Source organism: Lasioglossum baleicum, chromosome 12 (assembly GCF_051020765.1).
Source record: "Lasioglossum baleicum chromosome 12, iyLasBale1, whole genome shotgun sequence".
Taxonomy (NCBI): domain Eukaryota; kingdom Metazoa; phylum Arthropoda; class Insecta; order Hymenoptera; family Halictidae; genus Lasioglossum; species Lasioglossum baleicum.
In genome coordinates, this window is record NC_134940.1 from 8,257,126 (window position 1) to 8,277,161 (window position 20,036).

The 20,036-nt window shown below is 48.2% G+C and overlaps 1 protein-coding gene across 5 annotated transcripts in view; it reads left to right on the plus strand.

Moving 5' to 3' along the window:
• The window catches only part of Zfh2 (Zn finger homeodomain 2), a 168,989-nt gene that overhangs the window by 56,560 nt on the left and 92,393 nt on the right, over nt 1–20,036 (plus strand). For 4 of the 5 annotated variants that reach the window (XM_076435572.1, XM_076435573.1, XM_076435574.1 and 1 more), the window contains exons 2-5: nt 822–4,183; nt 6,834–9,685; nt 10,276–13,017; nt 13,816–14,263. In XM_076435572.1, the coding sequence (XP_076291687.1) occupies nt 1,030–4,183; nt 6,834–9,685; nt 10,276–13,017; nt 13,816–14,263 (9,196 nt within the window). In that variant the 5' untranslated portion in view covers nt 822–1,029. Of the gene's footprint in view, nt 1–821; nt 4,184–6,833; nt 9,686–10,275; nt 13,018–13,670; nt 14,264–20,036 lie in introns of those variants that run through there. The other variant, XM_076435577.1, reaches the window with a different exon arrangement.

The following is a 20,036-nucleotide window of genomic DNA, read 5'->3' on the forward strand; positions in this document are numbered from 1 at the left end:
TCATTAGGGTGCCTATCGAGGAAACGTATGAATGCTTCCAAAGGGAATGTCGCGTCGGCTAGCCTATTTGAAAAATTCCCCCTCGCAACGTCTTCGTTATCTGTTTGCGGAACCAGACAAATTGTCGTTTTACGACTAGAAAAAAAAAACTAGTCGTAGATCGGCACTCGGGGGAAAAGAACGCCTTAATCTGAGAGCACGCAACAAGAGTTACCATTCATTCCCTCGAATTTCAACGATCTCTCTTTCCGTTATGGTTCTCCAGTTTAGCTGGCAACGAGCAGAACAGAGACGTCAATAACCAATCGATAGATAAGCATGGTCGGCGGGCCGCAAACACAGCTGGGTCCACCGAGAGGGCCCAGGTAATCCGAACACAGGATGCCTTGTGTTACCATGCCGAGTCTCTTCGGCGTTATGTACCGACCTGGGGCCATCGCTGGCTTGATCCTCTGTACACGCAGCTTGCCGCGTTTCTACGTATTTCGCTATCTTTTGACTGTCCCCGGAGCCGGCGCTGTTTGCCCGGATTAACCGACTAGACCATCTCATAATATTCCTCGCGAAATCATTCCCTCGTGGACGGGCGAGCCGAGATCTCCTGTGCTCTCGCGGTCTCTCGGCACCGAAGACAAAAACTAGCCCACGAATAAAATACGAATCCCACTAACTCGCTATTGCAATGTCTTGACCGTTAAAATATTTTAAGAAAGACGTGGAGTCGTTGATGCTTAAGTAAATTTCAAGATAGCGTTAAGTATAATATATGTGATGGTTGCGAGCCCGATATACAATTAACGAAAACGCGTTGTGTGTTGCAGGTACGACCTGGGGTTGCGTCGGGGTAGCTAGTAAAGTGTCCGTTGATGGTGAAGAGGTTACGATTACCGATAGACTGCGATTGAAGAAGAGGGTGGGGAGCGCAGCATTTGGCAGGAGGCGGAGGAGAAGAAGAAGAGTAAGTCGAGAGAGTGTAGGCGCAGGCGCCGTAGGTGATGTGAGGCTGGCGCCCGCCTCACGTTTGGGGTGATGCCCTCCAGTGAGCCTCATCCCCCCCAGTACCACCTTCAGCACCACAACATTCCTCCCTCGCATCTTCAGCAGCAGACGTCGAACGCGATCGGGCAGCATCAGCTTTATCAGCAGCTGGTGGCGGCCCATCATCAGCAGCAGCAACAACACCAACACCAGCAGCAGCGTGGTCAACAGCAACACGGCGGGCCTTATCAAAATTCACCGTACACGCAGCAAAAGCAGGAGATGAGCCCGGAGGAGGAGGGGGGTCGAGGGGGCGGGTCCCCCCCGGCAGCGGGGGCTGCGCTGCACCAGCCCCACCACCCCCGCACGGCCAGTCCACCCTCCGGCACAGAACCCTGCACCCGCGATGCCATACCAACGCCTACACCGATCGCGGACACTACCACAACCACTACCACGACTACTATGACCATGCAATCGCAAGGGCAGCAACAGCAAGAGCAGCAAGGTCCCAGCCCGAGCCCAAGTCCAACGGGCGGTGACGTTGAGAAATTCGATGGGAAGATTGTCTACAACCCGGACGGTTCGGCGTACATAATCGAGGGCGAGAGCGAACTGAGCGAAGATGACTCCCTACCGGATGGTTGCATCGTAGACGGTCGCGGTGTCTCTGTTCCTCATTCTTTAGTATTTCCTCAAATCGCGAGCGCGTACTACGTGTCAAGACTGTATGCTCATCAGGCCTACCAACAGCAGCAACAACAGCAACAGCAACGTTCGGCGGTCCAGCAGCACAATCCCGATCTTCCTGTAATGCACAGCTATCGGGTAATTAGCTACAGAAGCGCGGAGGGTAGCAAACAACCGCCTCCGCCCCCGACAGCGCCTCCACCGCCTGCCGCATCAGTACCCGTGAAACCTATTTTAATGTGTTTCATATGCAAATTGAGCTTCGGGTATGCGAAGAGCTTCGTGGCGCACGCCCAGGGTGAACATCAGCTCACCCTGATGGAAGACGAGAGGCAAGTGCTTTCTCATTCGACGGCGTCGGCGATCATCCAGGCCGTGGGTAGAGGAAAACAGCCGCTCGTCAGCTTTCTCGAGCCCGTGACAAATTCCACGTGCCCGCAATCGTCGCCCGCGCAGATGCAGAGCCAACAGCAACAGCAGCGCGCCGAATCGAACGAGCACGAAACACCGACGGCGACTAGCACGCCGGCCAGCACGCCCGGAGTCCCTAGCAGTCCTCAACAACAGCAACAGCAGCAGCAACAGAGGCCATCGCCGAGCACACCCACCACACCCACGTCTCATTCGAATCATCCTCTATCGTACAATCATCAACAGCCACAGCAACATCAATGGACCGGGGCGCAGGTGAGCGCTGCCTCCTGGGCCAAAGCACCGGACGCCATGCATTATACTTCACCACCGCCACCGACTTCATCGACCAAAGGCTCGCCGTCTTCTTACGCTGCACTGACACAGCAGCCACCGAATTTCCTAACGGGCACCACCATCGGCGTGTGTCCCGAACACATGCAGGGCAGACCGAGCGGCGTCGAGTGCCCAAAATGCGAACTTATCCTCGCCAGTAGCCGATTAGCGGGTCCGGGTGGACCGTTGGCAGGCATTCACAGTCGAAACTCGTGTAAAACGTTGAAGTGTCCGAAATGTAATTGGCATTACAAGTACCAGGAGACCTTGGAGATACACATGAAGGAGAAGCATCCGGAGAGCGAGACTTCCTGCATCTATTGCATCGCTGGCCAGCCTCATCCTAGGTTAGCGCGGGGCGAGACTTACACTTGCGGGTACAAGCCGTATAGGTGCGAGGTGTGTAATTATTCGACCACGACGAAGGGTAATCTCAGCATTCATATGCAGAGCGACAAGCATTTGAATAACATGCAAGAGCTGCAGCAGGGCGGAGGCGGCAGTTCGGGCGCCAGCAATCCATCCTCCTCGCAAGACGCGCCGATGCCTACGAGAAGTCCGCACCATCAACAGAACCATAGTCCGCACATCGCTGGTCAAGCCGGAAACCAAAGTAAACCGAAGCCGACGTTTCGCTGCGACGTCTGCAACTACGAGACCAACGTTGCGCGCAACCTGAGGATACACATGACCAGCGAGAAGCATACGCACAACATGCTGGTCCTGCAACAGAACGTGAAACACATGCAGACCCTGTCCGCGTTACAGTCGCATCACCAGCAAGCACAGCATCATCATCAACAAGCGCAACAGCAACACCAACAGCAACTCGAGCAGTTGCTCCACCTGGGCGGCTTGGACAAACCCCAACATGCTGAAGCGGCTCTGGCAGACATGGCTTACAATCAGGCCCTATTGATTCAAATGATGACCGGTGGTCAGCTGCCACCACAGCTCCCACCGGAAATTATGGGAGGCATGGCGAGTATGGGCGCGATGGGAAATCTTGGTGGGGACGTTGGACTTTCACCAGACAGTATGGATCCTCCTCCGGAACCGGCTGATCCCGACCCGTCCCATCTCTATCAATGCTGCGTCTGTAACAATTTCGCGACCGACTCGCTCGAGGCCCTGACCCACCATCTGGCTGTGGACAGAACGCGGACACGCGAAGGCGAGATCCTAGCCCTGGTAGCCGGCCACTTCGTCTGCAAACTTTGTTCCTATAAAACTAATTTAAAAGCGAACTTTCAACTACACTGCAAAACGGACAAGCATCTGCAACGCCTGCAGCACGTGAACCACGTGAAGGAAGGCGGTCCGAGGAACGAATGGAAGCTGAAGTACTTGGCCTCACCCACCAGCGCCGCGCAATTGCGTTGTCACGCGTGCGACTATTACACTAACAGCGCTCATAAACTAGCCCTTCACGCTGCCTCCCCGAGACACGAGGCCGCCGCGCTCCTTCTTCGTCATCTGCTCGAGGCTAGTGCCAACGTGCCCACGCAAGGGAAACTTTATCATTGTGCTCTATGCGGGTTTAGCGCGAGGCACAGACTGCCGCTTCTGCAGCACGTCCGATCCCTCAGACACCTGCAAATGGAGCAACTGCATCAGCTCCATCGGCGGAGCGGCATCCAAGGCAACGAAACTCCGCACACTGACATCGGTGACGTTTTTCAAGTCGTCGGCGATCCTGATGCACCACCCGCGCAACAATCCAGTCCGACTACACCCACCACTCCCAACGCCACCAGTGTTAACAGTGGTGAGTACGATCAATTAACTTCTTAAGCTTGTTCGCTTTTACTTTTTCGTTCGTTTCGCCGAGAATTAGAGTACATAGTTCTAAGAACAAGATCCGTTCAATGCGACAGCATATTCGGTTCTCAAAGTAGAGGATGCCGGTGAAATGAATCGCGGTATTAAAGTCTGGCGTTTTACTTTCGAACGTTCCAAGCGAGTCTTTACTGTTTCTTTTTGTCTCCTATTTTTCAATTTATCTAGAATATTCTGTGATTACCGTTTTCCAAGTCAAACAGCGTTCGACCGTTTCGCTTTTTGGTTACTGCAGTTGATACAAGCATCGAACCTTCCTCGTTTCCACGAGCACCGACATTTTTGATTCCCTCCGTACACCTCGTATCGATCAAAACACAGGAAACATATTACGGCTTCCGAACAACATAATCATACCAGCCAGTGCTCTCTTTAAAAACGCGCGGAGCTTTTTGTCCGACGTTCATGGAAAACTTGAATAACTTTACAACTCCTTTGTTGCGACGCTGCCATTTACTGAAATTAGTTTTCTCGGCTTATTAACAGCCATCTGTTATCGATCTACTTACGATTCAGGATGTCGTTATCCGGCACTTCAATGAGCCGTTTTTTTTCTTCTTTTTTTTTTCTATGAAAAGCCGAGTTCGAGGGTCAGGAGAAAATTTCCACGGCCGTAGTAAGCGTTCGGAACACCTTCGTGAATTCAGTGTTTTCATCGATTATCGCGTAATTAACAGGCAATGACAGTAATTTAGCGTGGCATATGGTCGTGGCGTGTGCCGCGCCACGCACAATACTGAGCGTTATTATATCGACGGCCTGTACTTACATAAATATATGAGAGAGGACCGTGCATATACAAGGAGAAAACCAGTAGCACGCGTTGCCTCGTCCCGTTGTGTTCTCGCAACTGACGCTGTTCGATGTAAATGCGGTTTCGGACAATACCAGACCACGCGAATAGGCGGTCGTTCTTTATTTCTTGTCTTGCTTTCGCCACCGGCTACGCTTCTTGTGCCGGGAACGAACCATCGATAATTTTGTATTGCCAATCTGTAATTTCGACGGCATTGTTACTCTAGTCAAGGAAGCATCTGCGATATACTATGCACACCACGATATACCACTCTACGCGCACCTCGTTGCTGCTTGCTGAAAATGTCGCTTCCCTTAACGCGGCATAATGCGAACTTTTGATCACGCTGCTCCCCCTCCCTCACCGCAAATAAGATTGTTAGGTTGAGTCACCACTAAGCAGATTAAATAATTGAACTAGTAGCTCGCGTGGAAATCAATGGGGAAACAGAAATGAACGATGCGCTGCATCGAAATCGAACAGAATATTAGTTGATGCTACTTCTGCTTTGAATATTATTAGTGATTCTTAATTGATTATTAATAATTAAATTTTAAAATGATATACGTTGAAGACAATCACAAGAAACAGAAAATTGTTCATTTATCGGGGTGCTTGAATAAAATAAGCAGTACCCATAATCTACCATACATTCAGGAAAAACATTTCTGATAGTAAAACATGATCATTTACGTTGCTTTCTGTACTTACCAAAGTGTTCTTACCATTTCATTTTCGAATTCCCGAAAAGCCAAAAATGCTGTCGAACTTCATATTTAATTTATAATATGACATCTGTTTGATATGGTTATGTTTTCTCTCACCTGAGCTCGCTCTAGTTAAATGTATTAGGATGTAAAGAAAGAAATGCAGGATTTAAAGCTATGTTTTTACAGTGTCATAACCCACATAAAAAACAATTTTATTGAAATTGTTTTAATAAAAACAATATTATGAAAATTTAATATTGTTTAATAGTAACATTAAATTATTATGAGAAGTGATTTTAATATTATTGAGTAGAACAGTATTAAAATTAATTTTACAGACAATTTAATATTATTTAAAAATATAAAGCTGTGCATTCGTTGACACTTCCTTCGCCCCATACTTCCGTTTATATTCCGAGCAGCTTGAGCGGCACTTTGGCCAAGTTTGAAGTCATAGAAAAAATGTGAAAATCGCGTTTCGACATACTGAAATAAAAGCCAAATAATTTACAAAAAATTTGAATAAAATTAAATATCAAAAGCATAATTAAATAGAGCATAAAATAAGCTTTAAAATGTCATATAACTCGTTAAATTAAGGTAAATATTTATTGGTATAAAATTTCAATTAAAACAAAGGAACAAAAATCCTGCATTTCTTTCTTTATAACCTAATATGTATTTGTCGATCTTTCTCTTGAATGTTCCCTCTCTCTCTCTCTGTATTGTCCTCAGTCGAGTCAGTACAGTTCTCGTCGTTAAAATAAACGGATCTATACTCAAGTAACCAATATATTTTCTTTTCTGTTCACCTCTTGCAAGAGACTATCGTTGTATCTATCTCTTCTTCACGATCGGGGCTTCAAGATTAAATAATTCAACTAATCGCTCTTTACGCAAAGACATTTGTTTTTCCGCTTACCTTTCTCTTTGCACGGGTCCTGTTCGATCCAGAGCAAACCAAAATTTTACGAATAAAGGTTGATGTTTAAGCGCGTAGGCCTAGAACCGTAGTCGAAGCGTTGGAAGTTTTATTCCGTAGCATAAGCGAGTCCCTTTTTCGATGTTTATAGAACGACGGGAGGATGGTAGCGACTGCGGTAACGAGGTAAAGCAAGAGCCGGACAACGATCAGGAAACGGAACAGGAACCGGACAACGATCACGAGGACGTCTCATGTCCGTATTGCACGTATCAGCCGACGTCTCGCGAGGAGTTGCGGCAGCATTTGCAGGTGGCTCATGTTCAAGACTCGGACGAGAAAACGGATACGGTAAAGGAAGAACCACCACCGGATTTACTATGTCCGTTGTGTCAAGATGGCTTCCGAGAGCGTTCCGCTCTCGAGAAGCATGTGATGCAAATCCATTCGGTGAATGCGGACGGTCTGCAACGGCTTCTTCTGTTGGTCGATCAGAGTCATTGGCTGAACAACAACCCGAGGAACACGTCGACGCCAGCGGTGACGACGCCAACGTCGCCGACGACCACCACGAAGCCGCCACAAGAGGATGACATCAACGAGCGCAGCGGTAACGATGAGATCGAGGAGATCACACGGTGCACCATTTGCGGGCGAATCTGCCGCTCCTTGGAAGAGCTGCAGCAACATCATCGAGAGACTCATCCGGCTACCACGCCCACGTTGGCGGTCAGCGAGAAGCACGTGTACAAGTATCGGTGTGGCCAGTGCAGCCTCGCGTTCAAGACTCTGGAGAAACTGCAGCAACACTCGCAGTATCACGCGATTAGGGACGCGACCAAGTGCGCGCTGTGCGGGCGATCGTTTCGTTCCGTGCAGGCGCTCCAGAGACATCTGGAGTCGACGCACGCGGATTTGCACGAGGAGGAGTTGGCGCAGTACAAGCAGAGTTTGTTGCACGCTCATCCGCTTCTTCAAGCGCTCACCGAGGAGAGTTTCCGAAGGCAGGGGAATTTGAGCGGGGAGCAGAGCGTGGAAGACGACACCAGCAAGGCTGAGGAAGAGGAGAGTGACGCGAGCGACTCGTCGCCGTTGCACAAGGAACAACGTCTTCTGGAGGATTATCTGAACAGCCAGCCGGTCGCCGAAGACTCCTATCATGATCCCGGGAGGAAGTTTAAATGTCATCGTTGCAAGCTCGCGTTCACGCGGCAGAGCTACCTGACCGGACACAACAAGACGCTGTTGCACCGCAAGGGAGAGAAGATGTCCTATCCGATGGAGAAGTACTTGGACCCGAACAGACCGTACAAATGTGACGTTTGCAAAGAGAGCTTCACTCAGAAGAATATACTGTTGGTTCATTATAACAGCGTGAGTCACCTGCATAAATTGAAGAGAGCCATGCAGGAGCAGGGTAACAATAACACGCTGATATCGGTCGTGCCGCCAGCCAGTCCCACAGAGTCGCCGGATTCGCAACAGGATCAAGATAAGAAGCCTTACAAGTGTAACATCTGTAAAGTGGCTTACTCGCAAGGCAGCACTTTGGACATTCATATGAGGAGCGTGCTGCATCAGACAAGAGCCAGCAAACTGCCAGATCTCGCTGCTAGTGGTCAATTAGACCTTGCGCGACCGTTGATCGAGCAACCGCCGCCATCCAGCCCGAACAGCCCACCTGTTAGCATGAACACCACTAGCACGGGAATGTTGTCTTGTCCGCGGTGCAGCGCTCTGTTCGTGAACCAGGAGCAGCTCGCCACGCATCAACAGCTCTATTGTATCTTCAGCAATCCGTTGGCATTGTTTCAACAATTGGCGGCGTCGCAGCAGCTCGTCCCATCTACGCCGGCTAAAACACCGCCGCCGACGTCTACGACCCCGGGGCCGCAACAACACATGCAGCAGAGCGTGCAACACGCTTCGCAGGCGACACAGGACATCCTGTCGCAGCCGCGTCACAAAACGTCGCAGATGTACAAGCATCTGTTGGAGAGCTTCGGGTTCGACCTTGTGATGCAGTTCAACGAGAACCATCAGAGACGTCAGCGTAAAGAAGAGGAGGCTGCTGCCGCGCTCCAGGCTCAGCAGGAACAGCAGAAACAAGAACAACAGAAGCAGGCTCTGGCTGCTCAAGCTGCTCGCGAGAAAGAGGAGGAGGCTGAAGAGCCTGCCGACGACGATGTCATACCGGAACTGACCAGAAGCACTTGCCAGCATTGCAACAAGGAGTTCAGCAGCGTTTGGGTGTTGAAGGCGCACTGCGAGGAGGTGCATCGCGATCTGGTGCCCCGCGAATTTCTCGAGAAGTACGCGCAACAGTTCAAGTGCGAGTACGAAAAGAAAAGCGTGGTGGTCACCGTCGCAACGTCGTCGTCTACGTCGTCCGCGCCCAGAAGCTCCACTCCCGCGACCGGTCAACCGCAAGATCTCAGCGCTGACAAAGAACAACGTGAAAAAGAAAAGGAGGAGATCGCTGAGAACAAAGAACGCATCAGCAAAACCCCGGAAGCCACCTCCACCACACCAGCAACGACGCCCGCGTTGAGCAACACGCCCGTGTCGAGCACCGATTCCACTACAGCCACCGTGTTACCTACCAATCAGACAATCCATTCGCAACAACAACAGCAGCAACAACAGCAGCAGCAGCAACAACAACAACAGCAGCAGCAACAGCAACAACAACAACAACAACACGCTCAACTTACTCTGGCGCAACAGATGTCCGAGATGCAGGCTGCTTTGAATGCAATGGCGGCTTCGCAGTTGCAACAACAACTTCAGCAATATCCTGGATTGATGATGGGAATGATGGGTCTCCCGTTAGGGTTGAACGTTCCTGCTTTGGCTGCCATGAACCTCCAACCACCTCTGGTACCAATGATGCTGCCCCCACCGCCTTATGATGGCGCTGCCACCGCGTATCCACCGATCAACGCTCAAGCTGATCTTCTGGCTAAACAACATCTCGCTCTGCAACAGCAACAGGCAGCGGCTGTGAGTACTTTTCATTTTATCTGTTTCAATGGTTGTTGGGTAGGTCATTTTTCTGTGTTTGTGTCACGTTTCTTAACACTCAGGACAAACATTCGCTCATCAAACTTAATCTTAACGATTGAAGGTTTCAAATTTTTTTAACGCGATCACGAATTAAGATGACGAAATAAAAATCAGAAATAAATTGTCTAGAATAGCATGAAAAATTTAGAATAGAATTTGCTCAACGTTTGAAGATGCATGAACGCTTTTCCGAATCATTGTCATTTTTAAATTCCACATTTCCCAGTAGAACAGAAACGTTATTTGATTTATGTAAAGACGACTATTTCGTTTCATTTACTTCACTACTCATCGATCAAATTTCTACATTATAAACTACACACAAAACTTTCATAACCGATGCTTTCGTTTGTGTGATGATTACCGGGATCGTTGATTAATCCGAGTTTCGAAGTAGTAGAAATATGGTGACAAAATTACAAGATCGTCCTTCCATTCGCCCCTCATGAATCTGAATTTGTTGAAGAAGCTACTCCACCGAGACAGACCTGCCTAAGACAGCAAAGATGAATCTTTTCGTGTTGCAGGCAAGCGCAGCTGCTTCCCAGAAACGTGCTCGCACTCGCATAACAGACGAACAGCTAAAAATCCTCCGAGCGCATTTCGATATTAATAACTCACCGGGCGAGGAGCAGATCCTAGACATGGCAGCGCAAAGTGGACTTCCACCGAAAGTGATCAAGCATTGGTTCCGAAACACGCTGTTCAAAGAACGCCAGCGCAACAAAGACAGCCCGTACAATTTCAACAATCCTCCGAGCACCACGTTGAATCTCGAGGAGTACGAGAAGACCGGGGAGGCGAAAGTAACTCCGTTAAATTCTAGCGTATCCGGTAGCAGTTCCTCGGACGATAAGAGCCCAAACAAGCAAGCGTCTCCACCCCCGTCGACGGCGATTGTCAACACATCTCAGACCAGCGAGATAAAGCAAGAGATACAAGAACAGCCGCAGTGTCACGTTCAACAGCAATCGCAGCACCAAGAAGAGCAACAACATCATTCACCTGGTAGCTCTGGTGGCCAGCAATCTCGGCCACATTCTCCAGCACTTAGTATGAGCTCCGTGTTCCCCATGCATCATGATGTCTCGTCACATTCGTCGACGACAACAAGCGCGCCGAGCACTCCCATGCTACCACCGAAACTGGGACCGCAGAGTTTCGCTAGTCCCAACCCTGGGCCAGGCGGTGTCGTGCCAGGCTCCATGACAGGATTAGCTCTAACACCTCAGAGATCTCTCAGCCCAGGTCGCGGACCGACTGATTATTCCTTTAGCGGAGGTTCTAACGGGAACAGCTCTTCGGGCAACAGTTCTGGCAAACGCGCGAATCGGACAAGATTCACCGATTACCAGATCAAGGTTCTCCAAGAGTTCTTCGAAAACAACGCGTACCCGAAGGACGACGACCTGGAGTATCTGAGCAAGCTCCTCGGCTTGAGTCCACGCGTGATCGTCGTTTGGTTTCAAAACGCTAGACAGAAGGCGCGCAAAGTATACGAAAATCAGCCAGCCGCGGAGCCAGTGACACCAGGCAACCGCGAAGGGGACGACGGATCCGGTCGCTTTCAAAGAACACCAGGCTTGAACTATCAGTGCAAGAAGTGTTTGCTGGTGTTCCAGAGATATTACGAGCTCATCAGACATCAGAAGACTCATTGTTTTAAAGAGGAGGACGCTAAGAGGAGTGCGCAAGCACAGGCTGCAGCGGCGCAAGTCGCCGCCGTTCTCAGTTCCGAGGACAGCAACAGTAGCTCAACAACAACCACCACGAATGTTACGTCCAACAACCCATCCGCTGCACCTGCTCTCACAGAACAATTGCAACAACCTCTGAACACCACCACGTCTCCTCACCATCAGCAACAGACGATGTCACAATCGCATCAGCAACCTCAACAGCAGATACAGCAGACTCAGTCGCAGTCCCAGTCGCAGTCCCAGTCGCAGTCTCAGTCGCAAGCCGAGTCTAAGGAGGGGAGTTTCCAGTGCGACAAATGCAACCTGATGTTCGGACGATTCGAACTGTGGCGCGAGCATCAGCTAGTACATATCATGAACCCGTCCCTGTTCCCACCCGCCTATCCGCCAGACTCACCCTTCGGAATCCTACAGCAACAAGCTTTGAACGCTACCACCGGCGTCGCGACCGAGACCCCTCATCCCTTAATCGCGATGATGCAGGATAGAAAACGAAAGTACGAAGACTTCGACGACGGGACAGGCGGCGAGTCTCGCTCGAACTCCGAGCACAGCGAGCAGCCGAAGGACAAGCGACTGCGCACGACGATACTCCCGGAACAATTGGATTATCTGTACCAGAAATATCAGGTCGAGTCGAATCCGTCGAGGAAGATGCTGGAGACGATCGCCCGGGAGGTCGGCCTGAAGAAACGCGTGGTCCAGGTGTGGTTCCAGAATACTCGAGCTCGCGAGCGGAAGGGCCAATTCCGCGCGCACAGCCAGGTGATCAACAAGCGGTGTCCGTTCTGTCCGGCCTTGTTCAAGGTAAAGTCCGCTCTGGAGTCGCATCTGAGCAGCAAGCATGCCGACCAGGTTGCCCGCGGTGAGGTGAACATCGACAACATCCCCGACGAGGAGCTTTCGATGGAATCCGCGCCCTCGAATCCGAGCACACCGAACATGATGCCTCCGCTGTTCCCGCCGTTCAACACCGACATGGAGGCCTCCCTGAAGAAGTACTACGAGGAGTCGATGAAACGATACATCAGCGAGCTGCAGGCCCACGCCAGCAACGGCAAGCAAGAAGCGTCGAACCACCAGAGTTCCGGGAACAACAGCGGCGAGTCCCCGTTGGATCTTAGCAAACCGGTCGATCTCAGTCGGCCGATGAAACTAAGCCTCGGCGGGTTGAGCAACCTCCTCGACGAACAGCACGGCATGCATTTCCGTGGCGGCAGCGATTGTGGTCCACTGACCGACCTCTCCGAACGGAGCATCTGCGACGACGACAGCATGAGCGAGACTACAGAATTCTTGGATGACGAAAGCGGACCCGCGAGTCCGGCCTCGAGCACACAGAGCTCGCGACAGGGGTCCGCTTCCGTGGGAACTGGAAGCGCTGCCGTCCCGGCGGTAACCGGTGCCGGCAGTGGAACCGGCCAATCCAGCGGCAAAAGGTATCGCACTCAGATGTCAGCGACTCAGGTAAAGGTGATGAAGTCGCTGTTCTCGGACTACAAGACACCAACCATGGCGGAATGCGAGATGCTCGGTCGCGAGATCGGCCTGCCGAAGCGTGTGGTACAGGTGAGCACCTTCCAAACACTTGATTCTTGCTAGACGCGATTCCTTAGTGGTCCGGATCGAAGAATTTCACCACGTCCTTTTGCGAACCCAGAAAGATACACGGACATTTAATGTAAACTTCTTAAACTCGAAAGGAGAACCCGTTCTTTAATAGTTTGTTCAATCCAATTTTGAGGATGTAGGATCGTATGTTCAGGAAACTTTGCGAAACGTCGAATTTGCTTTAAATAAATCTCACCGTGCAATCTCGGTCAGCATGGTTTCAAATGAATACAGACAGAAAGACTTAGATACATTTCATATTAATCTACATTCTATAGTTTGAAATAGCTTTGAAAAAGTTTTATTGTACCGATAATAAGTACAGGCAATGTAAAGAGAGATAATAAGGGCAGTTTAAAAGAGTAATTTGCGTAGTAGAACGAGGCGGAACATGAAACCCCTCCGTTACATTTTTAACACATCGCGACAGTTCTTGGTCACCTGCGTCGACTGGTTCGCGCGCGCGCGAGAGAGAGAGAGAGAGAATGCTTCGCTAGAGTCCCGCTATCGAAAGAAAGGGAACGCGCGATTCATTTTTTAAAATGCTGAACATCGAGCGTTCCTCCGGATTGCGATTTTGATTAAACCTTCTTAATTTGTTCATTTTCAAGGTCGGTGGACAATTAGGAAGCAATGCAAATTCGGTAGATATCGCTCGGGGAAAGTTGATGGTTCGGCAAAGTATCGCTACTAAATCCTTCGATCCGGATCGGTGTGCACCAATGAGCCCTTGATCTAATCGAGCGGACTGTTCAGGTCTGGTTCCAGAACGCCCGCGCCAAGGAAAAGAAAGCTAGATTAGCGGCAGGCCTGCCGGCGGAAGGTTCTGCGGTGCAACCGCACCGCGGCCCGACCGGGCCCGACGAGTGCCGACTCTGCTCGGTCCGATACTCTGCGAAATCGCCTCTGCAGGAGCACGTATTCTCTCGACGACATATCGAGTCGGTGCGTGTCGCTGTCGAAGAAGGTAGTCTGGTGCCGCCGACACCCGGTGCACCGATCGTTCCCACTGGCAACAATTCTGGCCCGGGGATGGGCAACGCGTCGGTGGTTGGCGTCACCAACCAGCAAGCTAGCCAGCAACAGCAATCGGACGAAAACATGATGTACGGATCCTTGTTCCTTCACCCTACGGCGATGTTCCAGCCGCAGCAACAACAACACCCGGGTGCCGCGACGCCTAGTACGGCTACCACTACGCCTGGTGAGTGCCTCGCTGACCTCTTGTAAAAGCGACCGTTCGACACGCGTCTCGTTCGAAATTCGTCCATTTCTCATGACAAGGATTCGTACCCGTCAAGAGTCTCGAAACTCAATTTTATTTTGTACACAGATCATCGACTCTTGATCGCGAACGTCGAAACGCGCGTTTTTTGTATTTGTCTTTTTTTTTTTGTTTCTTTTGACTCTTCGACTGCCGATACGACAAGCCCGTTCTACAAGTTCGTAGAATCTCTGTCTTTTTTTTTTTTAATCGTTTCACTATAACCGAGAATGAATTTCGAACTTGCGCGAGCTACGTCGTTGTATGTTGTGCACGTGTTCTTTGTTTACCGCGTGTATACCATACACCTGTACAATTTGGCCCGTGTGATACTCTAGGGGGCCCGACGCTGTATGGAATTTATACAGAGGTTTCGAAAGATCTTTACATGTATAGTGCGAATATTATATACCCAGAGCTAGGCAATACTGAAAGTTCCTATCAGATGACTATTCTAGCGTAAAACAAGAATGTGCGAGAGGGCGAAAGAGAAAAGAGCGCGTGACTGTGCGTGTGTTTGCGTCCGTTTGCGAGCGTGTGGGGGAAAAAAAGCGTTTCAGAGAGAGAAAGAGAGTGTGTGTGTGTGTGTGTATATGTGTGCGTGTGCGTATGATTGAAAAAAGTAGCGTGAGCAAGTGAGCACAGAGAGGGTACGCATCATCGAGCATTAGCTTATAAACAAAACGATCATCGCAAACTGGAGAGATACAGATTATATTACGAACTTTATTATTATATTTTATAATGGATTCTTAGTACTATCCATTTCGATTATTACTCGACGCGTTTGATGCATTATAGTATAGCCAGAAAAGAAAAGAACGGAGAATGCACAGTTCTGTATCTACATCTGTATCTACATCTTCTTAATTCCTACGTAGCGTAGCGAAGTATTGCTCCCTCTCCTCTCGCGCCCCCTATACCTTTGTTTTCTCCCTGTTTCGATTTTACATTATTATTATCATCGTCATCATCGTCGTCATTATCCGCGAAGCCATTCCAAGACCGTGACATCCAGCACGGTGGAAAATCTTCTTTAAATGTGCTCGTGTAGCATACGCTGTAAATATACTTCGCGATCGTTCACTGTTGTTCGAGGCCCGGACAGGGCCCCTTTTAGAACGAACGGACCCGATTCTGGCCTCCGCGTGGAGTACACACGTAATCGGTAGAGAGATACGCGTTCGAGAACGACGCGTTTGCACATACAACATACATGCATATATACATACATACATTTAATCCATCAAGCCCCCCACCACGCGTCACCCTGAACCCTAAGCGTCTCGTTTTCTTTCTCCTCTATACTCCCACCTCGTCCCATCCCCTCCCATCTCCTTTCCACATCCCTTCGCGTCGTCGCGACGTAAGAGAATCCTATTTGCCATTACGACGACATCGATCTTAATCAGGGCTAGTACTAATTACTATTATTATTTTATGCGTTAGTTATTTATGAGTTCCCTTTTGTGATAGCCACACTCTCGGCCGGTCCCGCACGCTATTGACAACGAAACTCGCTCGCGAATGTCCCCCAGCCTTGAGTAGCCCGATGTACGTCCATTTTTCTCTTGCGCTTACTCTCTTCTCCTCTTGAATCGTCGTTTATTATTATGTATACTTTTTGTTTTCCCCTCTTTTTTTCTATTCGATTTTATTTTATCCCGCCACGAGCTCGTGTTTCGCATCCGACGAGAGTGTGGCTCCGTTTCACGCTTTTTTTTCTTGACCGACGAACGAGTTCACAAAACACACGCGCGCGATTCCGTTTTCGCGCGTGTCCCATGCGCGGAATCACGGAGACGCATAACACACGACACATGTCACGTACATGAGACAATGTTATGTATGTCGGTCCTACTATTCTTGTGTATATAGCTTATTATTATTATTATTATTATTATTATTAATTATTATTAATTATTATTATTATTATTATTTTATATTAATAATATTATATTATTTTCCGTTCTAGTCTAAAATAAAGCTATACTATCGTAAGATTAATCTTTGGTTTTTTTTCTTATTTGACGTTTTCATCCTGTTCATCCCCCTGCACCCCTTTTCTTTTGCTGTTTACTTTTCGGGTAAGTCAGTGCTATGGTGTTGTTCAACATGAGTTCTCCAAGGTAATATTCGACCAGTAAACGAATGTGTGTGTAGGATTACTATAGTAATAATTGCCACGTTCGTGTTTGAATAGATGGTGTCTGATGTGAGATGCAGCACATTTCACAGTACATATTCTCGCCGATCGAACGCCAATGTTGATTGTTAAACATTTTACTAAGATTAGCTAATTTCACAGGTTCATTTTTGCTCCTAGCCGACACTAAAAAGAGTAAAAAGTCATACAACTCAATTTTTTGCTAATAAAAACTGGAATTCTACGAGCACGGGATCTTTAAGTTGCCTGAAACATCGCGAGAGATCATAGAACGAAATGTCTAAAGCTTATTCTAAATGGTAAAAAATTGGTTTTCATTTTATCTCGAGAATAATAGTTCGATTTTGCAGGAATCTCTGTGTTTGATATTCGTATATTATACGTGTAGAACGCTAATTACTTATACGACTCCAAATTACATGATTCTTCAGACCCACCTCGGAGATTTCATTAACCAGTGAAGAAACGATTGGTTCCCGAGGGGGTGTGAGCGTGGGGGTGGGGAAGATCCAGGGCGTACAGCTATTGACAACGATGACTTCGTAATTGTTACGTGACTTATAGCCGAGTTTCTAAGGTTTTGTCGATCGACCGACCGGTAATTAGTCGCGGTACTTTTTCGAGGCGTCTCCGGTGTAACAATAGAACCGATCTACACACGACGATGCGTGGGGAGGTGGATGATTGCGAGTTGCGGGGACCATTGTACACACGGTCATGGTCGGCGTTGACGGGGCCCGTTCACTGCCACCGACACCATCGCCACGAAATTCCCTAAAGGACGCGATTCACGCGCTGAATGGAACGGGACGCATTGAAGGAAAACGAGAACAAAGGGTTCGGATATTCACTCGGAAAATTGATTCCTTAGTGACGGCGAGCCGTCGTCGTCGCCGCGTTTCAACTTTGCCTCCTCGTCTTCGCATGCTTTGTACCGCGGCGTCACGACAAAGGCTTGATATTCCTTGGAAATCTAATAATCCTTTGTTTAGCCCCTTCGCGTAAACATTCGACGCGTGAAATCCGTCGATGAAACTCATTTTCTGCGGCCGAGGATCCACGCTCCTAATTAACATTTTCTACACCCCTGGCAAAAACCATTGAAACGTCCGTCATCGTAATCATTCGAACATTCGGCGTGGAAAATATTACTATCACAATACCGGCTAATGACGCTCGTCGTGCATAAGGAACGTGTTAATTAAAAAATGTTCGCTTTTTTAACCCTTCGCAGTCGAAGCAGTGACTCCCACTAATATTCGGACACTTAAAAACACCATCACTTTTTTAATATTGGACTATGCGATTTGAACTTTTTTGGGAAGCTAGAGCAACCAGTTTACTACAGGATGTGAAAACTAATTTTTTCAAAAATTTCATTTGGTCGGAATTGTAGAGAAAATACTAAAAGTTGCATTTTACAACTTTTTTATGCGGGCCTACATTGAAATTTTAAAAAATACGTTTTGTAGATCTGTATCAATTATATGCACTGTGAATGTTTCATAGAAATCGGTTGATTGGGGAAAAAACGACAGGCATTAGAAAATTTAAGAATTCTTAGAATTACTGCAGCTGGAGGCCGAAAATCGTGAAAAATTGCAATTTTTACCATCTTTAAACGTTTGTAGCTCATTACAACGTCGACCGATTTTGATGAAATTTTCAGAATATGTTTAATTGATACAGCTCTACGAAACGTGTTTTCTAAACTTTCCATATAAGCCCACACAAAAAAGTTGAAAAATACAACTTTTAGTATTTTCTCTGCAATTCCAACAAACTTGCAGTTTTATTCAAAAATTTTTGTCACGTTGTGTAGAAAACCAATTGCTCTAACTTCTGCAAAAATTTCAAGTCGTATATTCCAATATTAAAAAAGTTATGGTGTTTTTAAGAGTGTCCGAATATTAGTGGGAGTCACTGCATTTCAACTCGAAAGTGAAACATTTCATCCGACCTAGAATAATTCTATATGATTCTTAAATGTTTAGTAATTGATTGGATACCAATATATTTAATAACGCAAGCAATATTTTGGATAATAGTACAGCAATTTTTAGTGGTGCTTCTCTAAAAGACACAGAGCTAGATAACTTGACAATAATTTCTAAAAATAGGAAAATTGTTCTGTTCAGTGAAAAACGAAGTGCAGACGGTTTCGAACGGTCGCGTCACAATACCATCTGTCTCTGATCTTAAAGACCTCTTCAAAATTCGTTCAAATATTCAATATTCAATTCACCGGGCGCGCAATAAGCATATGAATACGCGGTAGGCATATAGAAGAGGATTTCAAAGTGACGATATCATAACGTCTTTAGAAAATCACGAATGGCGTGTATCATGTGATTCAGAGGCGCCGAAAGGGTTCAAGGTGATCCACGGTCACGTGTCTGAAGAATCGTTCTTCCGCATCGATTCGTGCATAAAAACATTTCGGGCTGCGTTAGGGGGTTGGTTGAACAGGGTGGAAAAAAAATGTGTGTCGCCGCGTAAAAATTCATGACGCGGGTTTTATTCCGAGAGGTAGGTATACATAGTTCGTTCGCGTGGCGGGCCACGTGTCGGCGCCTACGATGGGTTAGGTATGCGCGCACGATATTTTGAAAACGTTGTCGTTAATAGAAGAGGCGGCTCCCGGGGTCGCTACACGAAAAATACCGGTACGTGTTTTGTAGTGAACCGGGGAACGATTATACGTGCGATTCGTGAAATTATGCAAAGCACAGGACGAGCCGCACAAAGGACGCTGTTGATTCGCGTGCGCGGAGGGTGTGTAAACGACTCGCATGGCAGGCACGTGGCCCCGTCGACGAGGGAATGCAAATGATAACTGGTCTCGAGGGTTGGACATTCTTTTTGTTCGTACGACGCGCCGCGCGCTGCGGGCTCGCACGAAAATCGCGGAACTGAGAGTACGCGGGCCTGCTAGTAACCAACAAGAGCCATCACCCTGCTCGAACACCGTTTACGATCCAATTAGCTTTACATCTGACGGAGAGACTGCTCCGAGATGCCTTCGTACGCGCGGAACGAACGCAGGCTAATTACTCGACGTACATACTTGTATGTAAAACTTGTATGTAAAATGTATTCGAGCACTAAATGTCCGATATTCGACAAGTTAATAATTTTTCAACTGTAAATCGTGCAGAGCAGTGAATATAATTCCTGAAATTGCAAACATATAGTTTAATTATTGAAACGAAAGAGTAGCTAATTACAGGCAGTTTAAATGCTCATTCATTGATCAGGTCATCCTGGATTCCCGAGGAAAATATTTATATTCGAAAAGTTGTGTCGTCCACAAGGGGCTAAAAGAAACACACACCAGAACCGCGTGACACCTTTCCGCGCCGTCGCTGCAGACGTAACGAACCCTCTCGATCTACGTCGCAAATAGGGTGTTTACATTGAAACGTCCCACACGATCTGAGATCACAGTAGCGTCAAGAGCGGTCGTAGAATCGACAGCCTAAACGAGTTCACCTGGTAGAAGATCTCCGGTGGAAGGGCCTTGGGGACGCCACCAGGTAAGAATTA